A 19000-nucleotide genomic window follows, 5' to 3' on the forward strand; every position below is an offset into this window, starting at 1 on the left:
CATGGGCTGAAAGTGCAAAACTGTATGGCAGAACTTCAAAGGGCTCTCCCATCCCTGCTTGCTGCACACCTGGAGTGACCCAGCTGCAGGCTCTCCACAGTGATCTGCTCCTGTTCTCTTGCTTTTATTGCCTAATAACTTCTGCTCTCTCCTCTGTCATTTTGTGATGTGTAGCAGCAGAAATATGCTCCTGTGACTCCCCCTGTCCCTCTTTAGAGCCTGATCTTGAATAGACACAGAGGTTGCTTGGAATTGTACTGGAGGAGCTCTGGTTAATGATATAACAAACTAATGAAGGCTTCTGGACTTCATCCTCTGATCAGCCAAAGAAAAAAGGGTCCTTTTTATCTGCACCTCATTATTTTTCTACATGGAAATGATAAATGCAGATAAACTGTGGAAGTCACAGAAGTGTGGAATGTTTTAGAAAGTTGAGGAGCAAACTATTAGTAGGGTAAAATGAAAATATTAGTAGCAAAGCTTTACCTAATATCAGCTAAAATTTTCCTAGCAAAGTACTCCTTAAAAACAAAGGACCAGCCCGTATATCTCTGGAAAGGCACTTGCCATCTTGATTTGCTGTGAACTGCATAGGTTCCTCAAAATATTGTCTTTGCAGGAAATGTTAAAGGTTTTCTTGCTTGTTTCTTAAAGATCTGATAGAGTAAATCTTTACGATTTTCTATAGCTCGTCAGTACTTGCACAGGGGCTGAAGCAGGGAGAAGAAAACAGGATCTGCCTGCCTATGGTGATGTTCATGAGGCTTTAGCATGAATATTCTAATTCTTTGGCTTACTCTTATGGTGTGAGTTTTCTAGGATTCAGCCTGCTTTTCTAGTCTTGTTTCTCTTCATGGACATCAAAGGAAGGAAGGCTTCCCAGAAGCTGGGAAGCCAAAACTCTGTGATCTGGTGTTTTCATGTATTTGCAGACTCCAGAAAGACACACGATTTCTGTCAGCAATGATTATATTGCAAGATACCACGTTGGAAAATCAATTTCTGCCAACAATCAGATTCATCTCTGATTCCAGCAGATTTTTAGTGCTCTCGGCCAGAAATGCTTGGCTGGGAGCTCTGCAAGAGGGGACAGGCAGATAGATGGGCTCTGCAGAGCAGGGTGTCTCCTGGCAGCAAGCTAAGGAGCTACTATTATAGATAGTCAGTGTAAATGGATCAAAGAGCTCCCTGAGATGGGGTTTTGCTGTAAACAGACTGCTGCAGGATATCCTGTCCCTTGGTCAGCAGTGAGGGGACCTGCAGCAGCTCATGGCTTCTTAGAATTAAAGATGAGTCACTTTAAGGTTACTGAATTTTCTTTCCTATTGCTCCACTTCCTCTGTTTTCTAAAGATAAATAAGAAATGAGAGCCTGGAAATTCTCTTGAGAGGTCCTGCAGCTTGTTTGTTTTGTGAAAATACTTCTTGTTATCTAATTTTGTTATGCTTGTTAACAACAGCAGCAGCTTTCCCATAAAACCTGCCCCAAGTAAACTAACCACAATTTTGAGAACTGAGCTGCAGAGCAGAGAAGATCATCTTGGAAATTTGAAGATGAAGCACTTTCTTCTGCCAACTCATTTAGCATTTCTCTGTAGCTTTGCACTAAGTAAACCCGTCCAGGTGTGTCCCTGCTCTGAGGTGTTGAGAATTTACATTGCTGCTGCTGAGTTGCTCTATCTTAAGATTAATTAGAAACTCTTACTGCTGTGATTCTACTTGATAGAAGTTTTCTGTATGGAGATGAGCATGTACTAAAATATATGCACTTTTTTTTCCAGATAGCTACAAGAAAGGATGACTTAGGTGAGTTTGATTGTAATTGTTATATAAATAACTACAGTTTTTGGTGGAGCTGCATCTGTATACCTGAACATCATGATTTGGTATATTTTTCTCTTTGAATTTTTTTCCTCCATCATCAGTGGAAAGTAATTCACAGAACTCAAATGTGTTTTAAAGTCACATTCAGTGCGATTTTTTAGGCTGAAACGATAAAGAAATTAAGAAGAATTATTGAACAATTGCTACATGAAATGTTCTTTTTCATTTGTAGCCCTAGCAAATCAGAATATTTTTCACTTTGTTTTCTTTCTTATGTGATATATGGTACTTTCCTGTCTGCTACACCCAAGAATTCTACAAATTTTTTTGCCTAATAACAGATAGCTTTTGTCTGTAAGAAATGTATTCCCAGTATTTTAGAGTCAGAACTGAGGAGCACGTCACAATGTCTTATGTCAAATTAATAGCTTGCACACACTCAATATACATGATAAAAATAATAATGTATGTTTCATGATTAATCCTATTTTTACAGAGGTCAGTTACGATTTTTCTTTAATTCCACAGGCTCTAATGAAGAGAACAACGACTTATAACACTTAGCATTCTCCTCAAAAAGCTCCCAAAGCTTCTTGAGCTGTAGTTTATTTAGTCTCAGCTTTGATTACAGTAGCACTATGACATTTATATTAATACTAAACTTTTCTATCCAGGAAGTAAGGCAGACCTAACCAGTCTTAGCATACTAATCCTTCCTCACATTATTAGGAAATGAACTTCAGTAAAAGAGATTTCCAAAGATGCAAAAATCTTGGTTAATGTGTACCTCTTGTCTCCCTTTCTGCACGCGTATTTTCCTTTTCAGTGCCTTGTATGTTCTTTATTTTCTGCACCTGCCAGGTAGTGAAATAGCTGTGTATGAAGGGGACATCCTCTTGAGAAGAGGGCGACGCAGTGCAATTAACTGTGAGAGTTGTTTATGGCCCAAGTCACAAGATGGACTGGTCAAGGTTCCAGTTAACATCTCTTCTGATTTCTGTGAGTGCATGCAAATGGATGCTCTAAAGTTAGCCTTGATTTTCCAGTCCCTCTACTACCTGTTATTTTATGTTTCTCTGGCATGCACCAAAAGCAGCCTTTGCACAAGTGAGAATTTATTAACACGTCTCTTTTTCTATCCTGTTAACCTCATGGAAGTTTGGCTGAGACTACAAACAGATCACACTAAAATATGTAGTTACTTGGGCCAACAGCCAGGTAATTAATTTCAAATATTAGCTTGCTCCTGTTATCTACCATGTACTTTGATATTTAGCATGTATATTGGAAGAAGCATAATTTGTTCACATTATGAATGTATTTTTGTCAAAATTACCACTAGGAACATGTTTTTGAACTCTGTAATTTTCTTTTAAATCTCTCATAGACATATTCCCACACTAGAACCCCTATAGAGGTAAAAATGGAGGACAAATCCTTTGAGATATTTTTTTCCTTTGTTGATTCCCTCTAGTTAGTCAATAGCTCTGTCCTGTGCAAAAGGCTGCAGGAGTGATATCCATATAGACCCTTCTTCAAAGATCTTAATTTGAGTGAAAATGGCATGGAAGTAAAATACAGCCTGATCCTGATTCCTGTTCCTCAGGGAAAGGAACTGAGGAAAGCTCAATGTCTGTGTTATCTCGGTTGCTTCTCTTCCCTTGTGCCTCCAGAGCTGCAGTATATACTCTTGTGGATAGGTGAGGGTTATTCCCTCTATCTCCCTCTCTCCAAAGTTTAAAAAATAGGAAATTGAGATACACATCAGTTGTAGATGATTCATAACTGAGGAAGCCAAATTAGGCCAAAATGTTCCAAAATAGATAAACACTGATCTTTATTTGGTATCAAACACTGTGGTCTTCAGAGCTTGGCTGTCTCAAATGATTCCAAGAGGGCTGTCGCAGGCATTTGCCTTTCTGATAAACAAAATAGGGTTTTGGTGCTTAGCTACAATCAGCTGACTCATTTGGGATACTTTAATCCAACTATTTGTATCTGCTCATTTGAAACTGCCTCACTTCTTCTGTTCTGTCTCATGGAAGGAACAATGCCAATCTTTTGCTTTTCATCAGCTGTCTCCTAAATAATATGCATATGGGATAGCTGTAATTGTTATACTTCCCCATAAAAGTCCAATCAGTTTGAAGTCTGAATGTTTAGTGCCCTTTTTTATTGTATTTGTATGATAAAAAGCTAATGAGTGCTGTGAGGTTTTGAAAAAGAGCACCCCATCAATGCATCTTGGTTTTTGATTAACCAAGAAATATTTCTCCTGCCCCCCTTCTATTTCTAGCAATAACAGAAAGGTCTTGGATTGCTGATGCTTTGCAAGAGATCTCCACACTGACCTGTGTGCAATTTGTAAATCGCACTACAGAAAAGGACTATGTTTATGTTGAAAGAGGGCAGAGGTAAGCTCCCTGTCTCCTGAGACTGGCAGCACTCAAAAGGTCTTACAGATTCTTTTGTGGTTTGTTTTGGATTTAAGTAATTGGTATCTTTTTTTCTTCCTAGAAGTAAAGATTTAGAGAGAAGGGACATTTTTTCATTTTTCTTTAGATATAGTGGTCGTTACATCAGCCAATAGGCTGCAGGAATGACTGTGTGTGTGGATTTAAAGATAATTGTGTGTAATTCAAAAGAAGACATTTTTCTTAATTGTTGTAAACATTTAAATTAGTATTATGGTTTCAGGTTCTTTGCTTAACACTTTATACTGCTTTGCCCTAGTTTGATGTAGCCAATTTGCTGGTTAAAAATTTGCCATTCTCATCACAAAGGCTTTATTTCCCTCCCGCCATACCATTTGGCAGCTTTCAGAAGTCTAGATATCTCATGCCAGTGACTATTTGCATGTCCCCTGCTGTGGCTGCATATCTAGTGAACCTTGGTGACATAATCAATACATCTATATATTTGTATTTGCTAAATGTGCTCCTTTTGGTTATTGATTGCTTATTCTTAGCTGCTGGTCTTACTTTGGAAAGATCGGAGGACGTCAAGCGGTAGGCCTGGTGAAAAATGGTTGCATGGATAAAGGAGCAATTCAGCATGAAATGAACCATGCACTGGGTTTCATCCATGAACAGGCACGGAGTGATCGGGACAGGTTTGTCAAGATTATGTGGGAACACATAGTGGCAGGTATGTGCACTAAATCTTAAGAGAAAAAATACATACTTACAGTTAAAGAGAATGTTTCTCCTGTGAACAAGAATGCAAATAAAACCATGATTAATGCTGGCTGAATTGCAGCAGCAGCAGCACATTCAGTGTGATGGAATTTCTTGTTCAGTGTTTGTACTAAGGGAATTTCTGTGGCTACACCTATGGCAGTGTGAAAGATGCAGCCCAAAAGTAGCTCTATATTCTTATTTAGATTGCCATCTTGAGACCAGCCCCCAAAATACCAGGATCATCAGGATTACAAAATGCTGTTGCAAAGACTTGGCTAGGAGGCGAGACTATGGGACTGTTAACTGAGGGGGTGAAGTGTGACATTCAAGATCATGTTGGGGAATCACATAACAATTCTATCCCGGGAAAGCCATGGAAATAGGGGAAGGCAGCCAGTAGGCATCTTGGCAGTGAGTGAAATGCATATATCCTAAAATGTGTATGAATAAGAGGCTCAATGTGGAGGCACTGGAAACACATGCAATCATTAGCATTTGCAAAATACTGGGACCTCACTTGATGTGAGAGGAGAGACTGAAATTATTTCCTCCTTGTGGACAGGATCATATACACATGAAAAGAAGGAGCCATGGGGAGCAATCAGGAGTGGTAATTCTGCAGAGGAAAAACAAGTGGATACTCTTTACGGAAAAGGAATGTGGAATGAATAGTTTGGGCACGTGCCCATGAACTGTGTGCTGGGAACATGGGCTCATCATATACAAGAGCTCCAGGCTCTGAGGAGGAAAGGGTAGAGAGAATGGCAAGAGATCCAAGGGAAAGTGAGAAAGCTGTAAATAGAAGGAAAACACCAAAAGAACGTATGTAGGGAGTCACTTGTCTGACAGCTGTTAGAGAGCTGAGTAATTCATAACAATTGTAAAAACACAATAGTCTATTTAGTTCATTATAGAAAATAATAGTATATGAGGCTGGACAATTGAATACCAAATTCTATTAAGTCTCTTCAATAAATAAGATACTCAACTACTCAATATCATGCATAGCTAAAAATATATCCATCTTTTTCTCCAGATGGAACTTGATTGTTTTTATTGCAAATTCCTAACACACTGTTCTCTAAACTTTCTGCAGCTATTCCCATGATATCCTAAGTAAATTCCATTTGTGTTGTTCTTTATTGAGGTTTCAGCTCTAGTGTTAAGGTGTAATTTTGCTGTGAGTTTGCCATTGTACAACAAGGGTGTGCCACTTTTGAAATGTCAGCAAAAGATGCGCTAGGAAAGAGAAGTTGAAAACATGAAGTTATATACATTGAACACACATAGTCTTACACTAGTTTTGCAAAGGGAACTCCACAGGTTCAGCTGTCATAATTCCTGAAGGATACAGATGTAACCAAGCTCTGATTCAGGCACAGTATCTTGAAATGATAAATGAGGGGGAAGAGGTAAAGAGGACAAGGCTATGCCAAAGGAGATGAGGTATATCCTCGGTGTTTTGAGTGTTTGCCATGAGTGGAGAATGAGATGATTGGTGTGGCAAGGGAGTTGGAATGCAGAGTGTGCAGCTCAAGCACTGCAGGGAAAAATGCAAAGATATGCAGGGAAAAGGAAATGAAGAAAGAGCTATGTTCATGAGGACTGTAATATTAAAACATGCTGCTGTTAACAGTGATGATGGCAGAGCTCCTGCTGACCTTGGTGGTGCAGAACTAGACCTCAAGACCTTTTCCAGCATCTCAGCTCTCTCACACAAGCTGTTTTTCTCCTGCCAGGGCTTTCATATATTGAATGTTTTCTGAGTTTTGTTTTTATCCAGCAATTTACCTTGGAAGCCATCCTACTTCTTTGTTTTGACAAAATGCAGCCTGATCGGTTGCTGTCCACTTTGCTACTTGAAACTCAGTTTGTTTTTCCTACACTTTTGGGAAAAAAGATATATTCAGAGTCTTAGCCATAGTTTCCTTTTCAGCTCTTCTGAGTCACTGCACTTATATTCTGGCAGAGGAAGATTTTTTTTCTTTTTTAAGAGAGTGGAAAAGATGGGGTAAGTCCCCAAACATGTGCCAGTCCTAGACAGCCAGATCTCTTCGGGATGTGATAAGGTATGTAGTAGTGTAGGTAGTAGTTTGCTGGCAGCACCTCATTCCAGCCAGGATACTGTCACTTCTCCTTTTTTTAGCAAACTAATTCAGCAAAGCACTTCTGTGCCAAACAGTAGCCATATGCTTCAATGTTTCACCATGTTTGAACTGTTCATCACCTCAAAAAAAGCTGCACACTTGCTGATAATCTTTCCGAAGTCAGTACAGCAGATGAGAGGGACTGAGATTAAAACAGAGTCAGGAAGGCCAATGCTGTTGAGAAACAGTTTAAGCCTTAACTGAGTTTTACAGCTATGAAAAGCTCCCAATTTATGTTTATCCCCAAACTGTCTATTAGTTGGGATTTCAAATCTTCTTTTTGCATCTCAACCCTCAGTCCAGGACAGGTGCTGAAGGTCATTACTGGCTGAGATTTGCGCTGGTTGCAAGCCTGCCAGCTGAGCTGTGTAGATCTCAAGGATGTCCAACTTTGAACTCTTGTCCAGATGGTCTGTGGTTTACAAACCCCATTTGTAGTTACAATAATGAAGGAACAGAACTGGAAAGGAGTGCTTAGTGGCTAGGGCTTAGTCCTAATGCCAGGCTGGCTGCGTTCAGCTCCCTGCTCTGACAGTGCTTGTTTGCCTGTCTCACCATGAAGAGGAGACCCAGCATGTAATTCATGTTCATGATCTCCTCCAGTCAGTGAGAAAAAGAAGTGCCTTCTTCACATGAAACTCCCTCCAACTGTGTCTCTCTTTCTTTCCCTCTCCTCTGGCTATCCTGGAAGTCTTGAGGAATAGCTTCTGTGCCTAACTTGGAGAAATAAAGCCAGGTGACATGAAATCCAGTCTCTGTCCCTGGGCCCCAGCCCTGTATCAGTGTAACACCTTCTTATCTCATATTGGCTTTTTAAGGCTAAACAGATGAAACGTGATGAGATGCTCAGCGGCTGTTCTAACAGAATTTGTTTTTCTGCTTCATGTGAGTCATATCACTTCACTCTAGTCACTGCTGATGTGTTTGACCAGAGACAAGGCCAGAATGTGTCTGGTAGCATGGGCTCTGTGGCAAGTAACAGGGAAAACGTATTCCTTTCTTTTGTGGCATCATAACCCTGTAGTGGAAGGACTCAGCAAGACATCACCATAGCTCTAAATTTCTCATCTAGGTGGTCAGCCAGATTTCCCTCTCAAGATATGGATGCAGATTTGGGGACGTAGGTTGGATGCTTATAGTATTCAAGATAATGTACTGAAATGTATTTGAAGACACCCTAATGAAGATGGACGGAGTAATATTTTGCTTGAAGATTAGAATGTATAAATTGGTTATATCAAAACTTATTTGATTAACTTTATATTCTAAAACCTACTAGACTGTAAAAATGGGTTCCTATGGATTTCAAAAATCTCTGGTGGTTTTGATAGATCCAAGATCTCATGAGAACACATATTAGTATCCTATGTTACTCTCTGGATTATGACAGCAGGCAGTGTACTATTAGAGCAGTAATAATTGTTCTGTGTTGGGTTAACCGGAGCCGCAGGAGAAGAGCCTCATGCTATCATGGTCAGCAAATCTCGTTTATTTCAGGTAGCATACACACATTTATATCTTCTATAATCAGCTCATACATATTGCAAAAGTTAAGCTCAGGATTGGTGCTCAGACTAAAAGTCAGCTACGCCTCTTTCTACATTTCTTTGTGGTTACATAGTTTGAGTAAGTTTTTGTTTTACCGTGCTTCTCCCTCATATCTTTCAGCTACAAGGTCTTGTTATCGTATAGCAGCTGTGCTCAAGGACATACGAAGCTTACTGCCTTGCTGGTTTTCATGAGAGTGCCTGTGTGCTCAGCAAAGCTCTCTCATGTCTACGTGACCTTTTGCAGCTAGCCAGTTATCAATCACACTCTCCACATTCTGAGTGAAATGTTGCTTTCCTACTTTACAGGGGAACAAGGGAACTTTGGAAAAATGAATTCCAAAAACCTGGGCCTTCCCTATGACTACTCTTCAGTGATGCACTATGGCGCGTAAGTTGTTTGCGGAGACATCTTTTCAAAGGAGCAAACAGCTTTCAGATCTTCTGCTCAGATTTAGGAAGAAGAAGTTGCTCTGTGCAGGCAGTGACTTTTGCTGTTCATTTAAAATCGAGTGCATGGACATACTTCCTTTGTCAGCAGGATTCCTGGAAAAGAAGAGTTGACATGGATAGAAACAAACCATAGAACAACATTTTCTTCCAGCGTACTCTTGCCTCTTGCTAATGGCCTTTGACATGGTTGTGGGCCAGAGTCTGACTCTACTGAATCATTGATCTAAACCAGTTCTGAAGTTTAAACAATTTTGTAAACGTAGTAACAGCTGATCATAGACAACAACATTCAAGTATAGAGGCAAGAAAGATGGAATTTTTTTGTATCATTGAGATGTTGTATGCTGGCTTATGTTAATCTGGGAGCACTGTCTAAGGCTGCATTTTACTCCCTAATGTACAAGCTTATATCATGTACCTTCTCCTTTATTTCCACAAGCAAGTAACAATTTCTGAACAAAAACATGAAATAAAACTGGACTAGCAGAAGGCAGGAAATTGCAGACAGCAAATAGGCTATTAGTAACCGAGACAGGACTATTTCTGTTCCTCTGCCTCAGGAACAAAGAAGGTGGGATTCAGTCCATTTTGCTGGACATTGCTGAAAGGCCTTTTCACTCAGTACAGAGCAGCTTTTTCTGTTTGCTTGCTTTGACCTGCTGAACACCAAATATCTGCCATGCTGGTCCTCTTCAGAGAAGGCCACCGGGTCTCTGAGAAGCTTCTTGTCCATTTCCATTAAAGTTCTGTTTATGTGGTACATGAGAAATGATTATACAGTTAGAGAACTTCCCTGTCTACAGAAAGCAATTTAGAAATGTGATTTCCTTATTTCTACAGGTATGATTTCTCCAGCGCTCCAGGAAAACCAACTATTGTACCAGTCCCTGACCCCTCTATACCTATTGGGCAGAGAGAAGGGCTGAGTAACTTGGATGTAGCTAAAATCAACAAGCTCTACAAGTGCAGTAAGTGCTGTAGATAGAAGGCACTTAAATACAGCTGATGCCTGTAGGCACCGGCAGACATCCCCTAAAGGAACCTGGCCCGCATTCCTTTCACTCCATCTATCTCACCCTACAACAGGAAGCAGAACTGTCCCTGTGCCAAACTGCTGCCTTCTTGGAAAGGACTATTTACTTTCAATAATTCACTCTCATTTTGAGTTATCCTCACCTAAGCCCTGCTCTTTGAGATAAGCATAATCCATCAGAGAACTCATGGTTGCTGCCTCTGTCAAAATCTCGTTTCAGGAAAGCTCTGAAGGTTGCAAAGCATGTAAGCTCTCCTCAGCCATGAGTATAGCTTAGAGTCATGTGCATCAGTAGTGCCAACAGATTTGTGATTTCTCTTAATTATAAAATGACTGCAGGGCTGTAAGTATGGGTGCCTTTCAGCCTGATCAGAACATCTTTGAGGAGAAAACCAAGGGCAATTTGTATAGATATCTACTTTCTTGCCACATCCATTTCTTAACTCATCCCTGTGGTATTTTAAGGTCTAGAAATACCTAGCATTCGTCTGTACAGAGGAACTATTCAGCCAAGATGCACAAAACAGGTATAACATCATGCTCCTGCACAGCACAAGTTTTGCTTCAACTCCCAGGACAAAGGCTAATTGATTTCTACGGTGTTTGACTTTTCTGAGATATTATTCAATTAATTTCCATCAAAACAGCAAGAAATATTAACAAGACCTAAACATTAGTGTACTAAATTCTGCTCTTGTGTTAGAACTCAGTTAAATAATTAGAATTTAGAAGGAATCAGCATTCAATTCAGTTGGATTGTTAGGTACAGAAATCACTGCTGAGAGTGGTTCCTCCAAATCTGCAATTGCAGATAAGACAACTTTACAATTTATGTGACTCAAAGATAGTGATAAAAAGTTTTTAGTAATATTTATTCTTGACAGTGGAGCTGGGAATGAATCACACTTCAGTACCATTACTATGTAATTTTATTATTAGTTCTGCATGTTTTGGAAGAAAAGGACTAAATTAAAAAAAAATAGAAAAGCTTGGGGACTAAAAAACCCCATAAAATGTCTCGTCTCAGGAAAAGTGGAAAGCAAGAGAAAAATGCCATAAATTCCTATGAGCAGATGTCATATATTCATATTTTGTAATTTGGGGAGTTCCATAAAACGCAAAAAATGAAGATGTGGAAAGATAAAAGACAGATGAGATCAGACTTTGTATACCAGTCACTAGGTATGTAGGTTGACTTCAGTGCTCTCTGTTACTGTTTTCCCTCAGTGACTACCTCTTTTCCCTCACTGACTACCTCTCTTTGCTTTGACAAACTATTATTTTCAAACTTGGTTTTTGTGCACATTTATGAATACACACAGTTGCTGATGGAAATTGATGTACTGCTGTCAATGAAAGTACTTCTGTGATTGAAGTTAAGGAAGTTCACAAAAGATTCAGGCCTTTTTTAGTAAACTAAAATATGTGAGCAAAGCTCTATTGTCTTTTAAAAAAACACATTAATAGCTGAAACAATTAAGTACTTTAACTACCTTTATTTCACTTGCAGGTTTTCAAAAACTTTTACACCAGGAACAGTAATACAGTTGTAAGCATTATTATTAATTTATACAAGCTTGACTGCTGCAAATGAGATATGTCAGGCATTGTGGGAATATTTTTGTGCAGTTTTCATTCTCTTCAACACTGTTTGGTTCTTCTCTTCAGATTGCTGTAGCTCTGTGTTACCTAAACCCAAAGGCTCGTTCTCCTCTGTCAATTACCCATCCCCATACCCGAACAATAGCAACTGTCTTTGGTTGATCCGCATCCGTCGTAGTAAGGTAATTTTTATTAGGAGAAAAAAGGCTACACAGTATTATTTCATTACCATGAGTAACCCCTGGGAGTCAGTTCATGGATCAAGACATTTATTTTGTTATGAAGTAAATGAAAGTCTCAAAGATTTTCACAAAAATTAAGACTATTAGAGGGATTATTTCATTCAATTTTTTTCCAGTTCAGATTGGATGGCTTTTCAAAGACAAGTAGTAGTGAAACATCTGTCTCTGGAATTTCAGTTATAGGACAGCTAGGTGAAATTCTGTGTTCTTTTTATATGGAAAGTAAGGTTTCAGTAATACATGGAGAGTAAAATGAATACAAAGGTTCACTTGATATTCAGGTAGATGGTTTGAGACTTTCCCTGTGTATAACAATAAACCCAGCTTTTGCTTCTTTGTTTCTCCAGATTTTCCTGCAGTTTGAGGCTTTTGATCTCCAACGCTCCTCAGACTGTTCTTCTGACTATATAAAAATTTACAACGGGAACAGCAAGAGCTCCCCTGTCTTGCTGGACAAGTACTGTGGGAAGGGTCCACTGCCCTCCTTAGTGGCATCTGGATCAACAATGCTGGTAGAGTTTGCAAGCGATGAGAGCATTACAGCCACAGGATTCAGAGCCTCCTACAACAGGGGTATGAACACTCTTTTTTTTACAAAGCTTGGAGAACTGCATTAGCATTTAGTATTTGTACAGAAGAACTGAAAACTTTTGCTATGCACCACAGAGTAGGTCTTTTCACTGTCATTCTTCACACTTTCACGGCAATTGGAAATGCAGAGGGTTAGGCAACAATGGGGCTGAAGGTTCATAGGAAACAGAAAATTGAATGTTGCATGGGTCTCATGTTAGTTATCCTGAGATCTCACTCACATTCTTCTGAGAGCCTCTGTCAGGCTTCTACATATCTCTAGAACAATGTCTTTAAATAAAAACATTGCAATGAGTGAAATTAATAGGAGCAGTGCTGCCAAAGAGCACAAAGAATGCAGAATCAACAAGAGACCTCAACCAGTGAGATGCAAAGCCAGTATCTGGGCAAGACATTACTCAAGGTTTTGCAGGATTTTGTGCAGCAGGGGAGATACTGACCTTGGGTACCTTACACTTTCTGAATTAAAAGCTTTTGTTATGTACACAAAACAGAGTGCTTCCTGTAGTCATGTGAGGGGTATCTTTTTTTGCAAACACACAAGTGCATTCTGGACTGTCAGATCAAATTCTGTGATGCTGTGACATGCTTTCAGCGAGAAGGCAGTAGCCCAAAGTTGCCTTAATTCAACAGAAAATCCAAACTTCTTTACAGCATAAATTGAAAAAGTCTTAGAAGACTGTTATTTTTACTCTTTTTCCTTTGTTCAATGGAGTAATTTCTAGAAAGCACTAGATCTAGCTTGATAATGCAATCTTGAATACTTGAACTGATTATTTTTTGAAGGGCAGTTAGTGCCATCAGAATGCCATGCTAATATGGTAACAGTTGATTGGAAAGTCAGATACAGCTTTAGATGCAGCTTTTCCCTGTCCTCCAAAGAATATTTATCAGACATGTTTCTAGTTCCTTCACTATGGCTGCTGATACAAATACTACATGAAGAAATAATGTACTTCAGAACTAGATTTTCATGGTAGCAATTTTTTTCTTGGTTTGAAGAAATATTACAATAGATTGTAAGCAAGCTCATTTCTACTGACAAAGCACTCTTGTTAATATATCTGGTTTTCTCCTTTATTCTTCAGTGAATTGTGGAGCCACTTTCAGAGATTCAAAGGGAGTCATCACCTCTCCAAACTACCCCAATAAATACCCCAGAAACCGAGCATGTTTCTGGGTCATCACTTCTCCAGTAGGATATAAGGTAAGGCACAGATGAATTCATTTGTGGGTTTCATCACTGTTCCCTGATGAAACCTGTTTCCCTTGGAGAGTAAGAGCTGTTATGTCACTTTTTCAGCAGACATTCTCAGAGTAAAATTCTGGAAGCGAAAATTCATTTTAAGAATTTATGCTGGATCTTGGTATCTGAGGTGCTCAGCAAGGGAAAACCTTTTATATGTGCAAGTGAACTCTTATGAATTTAGCCTGTACCACAAGGCTTTGTTCAAAATAATCCCTTGGTAAGAACTCCCACTAGAAAACTGAAATATCACACAGGTGCTGGTTTTATATTTCTCTAGAGGAAAGAATGTGAAGCATAGAAGATCAGTCTTATCCCTTGCTTCCCCTTCCAATCCAAATACTGATGAACTAAGTAAATAATTTGCTAGTAATTTGCATTGCCATATGGGATCAGGATGTGGTGCACACACAGAATAAAAAATGGTGCCTGCACACAAGGAGTTTAGAGTATTTGTCATTGCTAAAAGATGGGTAAGAGAAAAGGCTTCAACCTGGAAACAGAGTGCTTTGGTTGTATTTTCTCCAGATATCTCTCAAAATGTCATCCTTTGAGCTGGAATATAGTGACAGATGCATCTATGACTACTTGCTCATACATGATGGAAGCCGCCCTACGTCACCTGCAGTTGGTCCTTATTGTGGGACGCAGAAGGTTGCAGACTTTACTTCCACTGGGAACTTTGTGCTGGTTGAATTCCACAGTGATTTAGTGTGGGAGTTGCCTGGATTTGAGATGAGATATACATTTGCTAGGTAAGTAAAATACAGATGGGGCTTGAAAAACAGAATGAGAATAAGACTCCAGCTAGCCACAGGTAAAAGTCAAGATGCCACCAATTTCAGAAAAAAAAAAAAAAAACAAACAAAAACCAAACAAAAAAACCAAACCAAAACAAAAAAACCCCCACCAGCCTGATACCTTTCATAAGCATGAAGTTTGACCTCTTACTCTTACATCCAGAGTGGTGTAACTTCCATGGTGAATCAAGGACAGAAATGTTCCTGCCCATGGGATACTTCTATCTGAGACTGTATGTTTTTTATTATAGTATTCTCATTTCTGATGTTGCATGGCCAAACACAATAGCAGAATTGAAACTATGTAAGCAGATTTTCAAGAACTGTGCCCATGAAAAAATTCGGAACATGGCTATGTAGCAACTTTAACCCGTATTCTATCAAATGCTATTATCCAACCTTAATGTGCATTCCAGCACACATGCAGAAAAAAATCTTCAGACACATTTATTTATGTTTTGAAGCCAAGATCACGTACACAGTTCATACAGGCACCAGAGCTTGGCCTGGAAATTACCACTTGACACTGAACAAGTGGTGTCATAGTACAGTATGACATACAGTACCTCAACTCAAAGATTTGCACTACTCCTCTGTGAGATGAACTAGGTCAGAGAACAGATTTAATTAAAGAAACTAAGTTAAGAGTGGCAGGAACAAGCAGTGAGAGAAAGCGAATGGAGTGAAACACCTATTGTTGTCACTTTGCTGTGGCCTAAGTAAGGTATTGAAATTATCCATAAGGTGTTATCAAAATATTTTTTTAAAAATGAGGCCTGAAAACGTAATGGAAAGACCATTGAATGTTCTCTTTGGAGAGCATTTTAGGTGTGAAGTACCTTGTCTGTAGAGTGAAATCCTCCTCCTCTAAGGAGATCGCTGGAGTGGATAAAGAAATCACCATTGTAAACACCTAACACTTCACCTTGACTTGATATATTCTGAATTAAATGCTAGTGCCAAACTGGGAGATGCCAAAACATAATGAATAATAAAAGATTTTGCTGAAATTATGTCTTTGTGAAGAAGAGCATATAGAAATTGCCAATTTGCTTTCCTGGTGCAGCCAAGAAAATTTTGAATTATTATGATCTTTTAGCAGCAGGGGGTGGGGTTTAAGATTTGTAATGCTTTGCTTTTAAAGCACTGGTTAATTTTCACCCACAGAAGAATGATAATTGATAAATTGTGGACATCAGGGTTTAGAGCTTGCTTGCATCATGGTGGGAAAGTGCATGCACGCAGGCAGCACATATTTTATTCCTTACAAGCTCCAATCTTCTGGCTATAAAAAGTATTCCTTCATTTAATTTGGCTCACTATTTAGATTGGCATATTTTTGGAGAATATAACCATTTCATCAGCATGACAGAAAATTAAACTCTACTTCTATTTTTAAGCTCAGCTTCAGATTGTAAAAATGCTAATTCTTCTCCTTGAGTCTGAGTCCTTTGATGGAGATGCAAAAGTAGCAACCCTGTGACAATTCTCATTGTATAACAAAGTTGAACGGGTCCCTGTTTTAAACAGAGAGTGCTAAACAGCTTTGTAACTTGAGTATTACCTTAGATTCCCTTCCCTTAGTCTGATGTGGAGCTCTACATATGTGCAGTGTTTTAGATGTTCACCCATATTTGGTAAAAGATCATGAACTGCCTATTCCAAAAGCAATATACCACATACAGGAATACTGGTCTTGCAATTTGTCTGTAGAAGTATGGTTTGAAGTCGGACATTGCCCATGTATAAGTACACTTATATTCTGAACTACACGGAGGAAGAATAACCAGCTAGTGGACACAAAGGACAGTATAGTCAAAAGTTTAGGATTTAAATACCACAATAGGAGGATTTTCAGAAGTTCTAATTAAAGTTCAGCAGTCACTTAACACACTTATGAAATCCAAACTGTAAGGATTTAACCTGAAAACACAGAGGTATCTACCAGTGATGAATATATGCGTTCCCACAAAGGTACATAACTCATGACAGTAACAAGTTTTACCTTAATCGCATTCAAAATCAGATGTTTGTAAAGAGAGACCCACTTCCACAAGCCTGTGTGTGTGGAAGAAATAAGAGTGTTTGTGTCCACATATTCCTTTTTTACCTACTTTGAGACTGTTCTGGTTCCTACCTGGGAGGCAAATCAGAGCCTTTGAGTGCTATGCTTTTGTAGTCTGTAAGAACCAGAACAAAGATCTGTCAATTGTTGCTGTAGGAGAAAAAACAGCCTGGAATAAAGCACTACAGAAGCACACAAAAATGTACTACTCATAGGTCTATTTTTTGTGTTTAATTTAAAACACATTTTCCTTACATAAACAAATAACTGTGGCTGAGATGATGCTTGCATGAGTACAAGCCCAGTAATTGAATCATAGGATAGTTTGGGTTGAAAGGGACATGTAAAGGTCATCTAGTCCAAAACCCTGCAATAAGCAGTCATCTTCAACTAGACCAAGTTGCTCAGAGCCCCATCCAACCTGACTTTGAATGTTTCCACAGGTGGGGGATCCACCATCTCTCTGGGCAACCTGTTACGGTGTCTCACCACCCACACATAAAAAATGTTATCCTTATATCTAGTCTAAATCAACCCTCTTTTAGTTTAAAACCATTGTCCCTTGTCCTATCACAACAGGCCCTGCTAAAATTCTTGTTCCCATCTCATATAAGCCCCCTGTAAGTACTAAAAGGCTGCAATCAGGTCTCCCCAGAGCCTTCTTGTCTCTTGACTCGACCCAACCCGACTCCCTCAACATGTGCTCGTAGGAAAGGCGCTCCAGCTCCCTAACCATCTTTGTGGCCCTCTTCTGGACGTGTTCCAACAGGTCCTTGTCTTTTCTCCGCTGAGGACTCGCAGCACTCCAGGCGGGAGCTCCCCAGGGCAGAGTAGCTGTAACAATGTAGCACAGAGAATGTACAACTCACTCTGCAACAACTGAGTTTGGCAAGAAGACGTGCAAACCAAAGCCCGTTTAATCTCTCTTGCACTTCAAATAGAAACTGAAAACCTTATAGGCTAAGTCGTCACACAGGATTTTGTAATTCGCTTTACCATGGGAAACATCCGCGGGCTAAAAAGAGAAATAAAGGAAAGCTGCTGCTGCTCTGCTGCCAGTGGCCTTCGGTTCAGGAGCTGGAGAACCGCGAGGGCTGGGCCCCCTCTGGCGGACACCTGCAGGGAACGGGAACGAAAATGGGAGCGTGTAGCGCTTCTGCAGGCAGGTGAGAGAGAGACATCTCCTCTCCTGCCCTGGCCACGGCTCCCAGCTCCGTACGGCAGAGCAGCCGAGGCGTTTCTCTGCAGAGGCGCTCAGTTTCCTTAATGGGATCCCCCCGCGCACCTCTGCTGGCGCTGCTCCACGGATGGGGAGGTTTCCTTGAGTTGCTGCCTGTATTTTCTCCTAGAGAGCTGCACTCCAAATTCCACCTGTCAATCGGTAGGTTGCACTGTAACATCAGGATTGAAATCTCCTGTTCTCCCATTGAGCAGCTCAATTGCAAAGACAATGAAGCCTTTTGAGTTTTATGCCTACAATACCTGTGTAGGCTTGATATTTTTGAGTCTGAAAGATTTTTAGCCTGCTAGCAACTGCTAACTTTTTCCCAAGGAAAAATTTTTAAGAAAGTTTTTCTTAAAACAATCTTGGTAAACAACTATTTTTTAAACAACTTTTTTAGGTGGCGTTTTGCTGTTTTTCTAGTTAACCAATAGGATTAGAGAAGTGTCGTTCCTATTCACCAATTATGTTGTCTGTATCGAAACACTTTTAAAAAGTAGTAAATATTAGAAAACAAAGCCTTCTTTTTCTATGCTCTTTACCTTCTAAAATCTTCAGAGTCTTTCTTTCGTGCCCTACAGCGACATACCTGGAATGTCTGGGTGGTCTCTAACACGATTGCAGGACAGGTGCAAAGTGTAGCTTCCAACTAACCAAACAAAAACCCCAACAAGCAAACAAATGCCAAGAATGAAAGATTGAAAGATTGAGAGGGAATCCCCCATTCTTTTCCCTTTAAATTTAAATTTAATTTCCTTTAATTTTTTCCGTTAAATTTATTCAGATATTGAGTTTTACTTCCTTGAATAAGTCAGTCAGATTTCTAATTTAATTGTGTAGGTCTTTACAACGTGGGGTTATATATTAAACTGGAAAGAATGCACAATGTACCTGCAAACCCACGCGGTTAACAGGATGACTCATTTGCACTCCGTGACTTTTCACAAACACTGCAGGACACTCCTGAGGGCAGGCGGATCAGCACTGGCAGAAGGATGGGCTGGGGGGTAACTGGAGTTTTGCAGTTCAGCTGGTTCTTGCTATTCTGAG

The 19000-nt window shown here is 39.7% G+C and overlaps 1 protein-coding gene across 1 annotated transcript; it reads left to right on the forward strand.

The window, feature by feature from the left end:
• Positions 1-1534: 1534 nt before the first annotated feature.
• On the forward strand, positions 1535-16994 carry LOC136291746 (embryonic protein UVS.2-like). The gene is made up of 11 exons (XM_066186884.1): positions 1535-1622; positions 1781-1805; positions 2685-2822; positions 4120-4237; positions 4792-4970; positions 9006-9087; positions 9990-10117; positions 11851-11966; positions 12374-12599; positions 13706-13824; positions 14392-16994. Exons 1-11 carry the CDS (start codon positions 1554-1556, stop codon positions 14620-14622), a joined length of 1431 nt encoding a protein of 476 aa, XP_066042981.1. The 5' UTR covers positions 1535-1553; the 3' UTR covers positions 14623-16994.
• The last annotated feature ends 2006 nt before the right edge of the window (positions 16995-19000 follow it).

Source organism: Chamaea fasciata, unplaced genomic scaffold (genome assembly GCF_029207755.1).
Source record: "Chamaea fasciata isolate MVZ Bird 193981 ecotype frontalis unplaced genomic scaffold, bChaFas1.0.hap1 SCAF_7, whole genome shotgun sequence".
Classification (NCBI taxonomy): domain Eukaryota; kingdom Metazoa; phylum Chordata; class Aves; order Passeriformes; family Sylviidae; genus Chamaea; species Chamaea fasciata.

What these genes read in the sequence shown, in the direction of transcription:
- LOC136291746 (XM_066186884.1), top strand. Translation starts at nt 1,554, where the DNA reads ATGAAGCACTTTCTTCTGCCAACTCATTTAGCATTTCTCTGTAGCTTT. An exon ending in CACTAAGTAAACCCGTCCAG is followed by an intron (nt 1,623 to 1,780) that starts GTGTGTCCCTGC and finishes TTTTTTTTCCAG; the next exon opens with ATAGCTACAAGAAAGGATGA. An exon ending in CTTCTCCAGTAGGATATAAG is followed by an intron (nt 13,825 to 14,391) that starts GTAAGGCACAGA and finishes TATTTTCTCCAG; the next exon opens with ATATCTCTCAAAATGTCATC.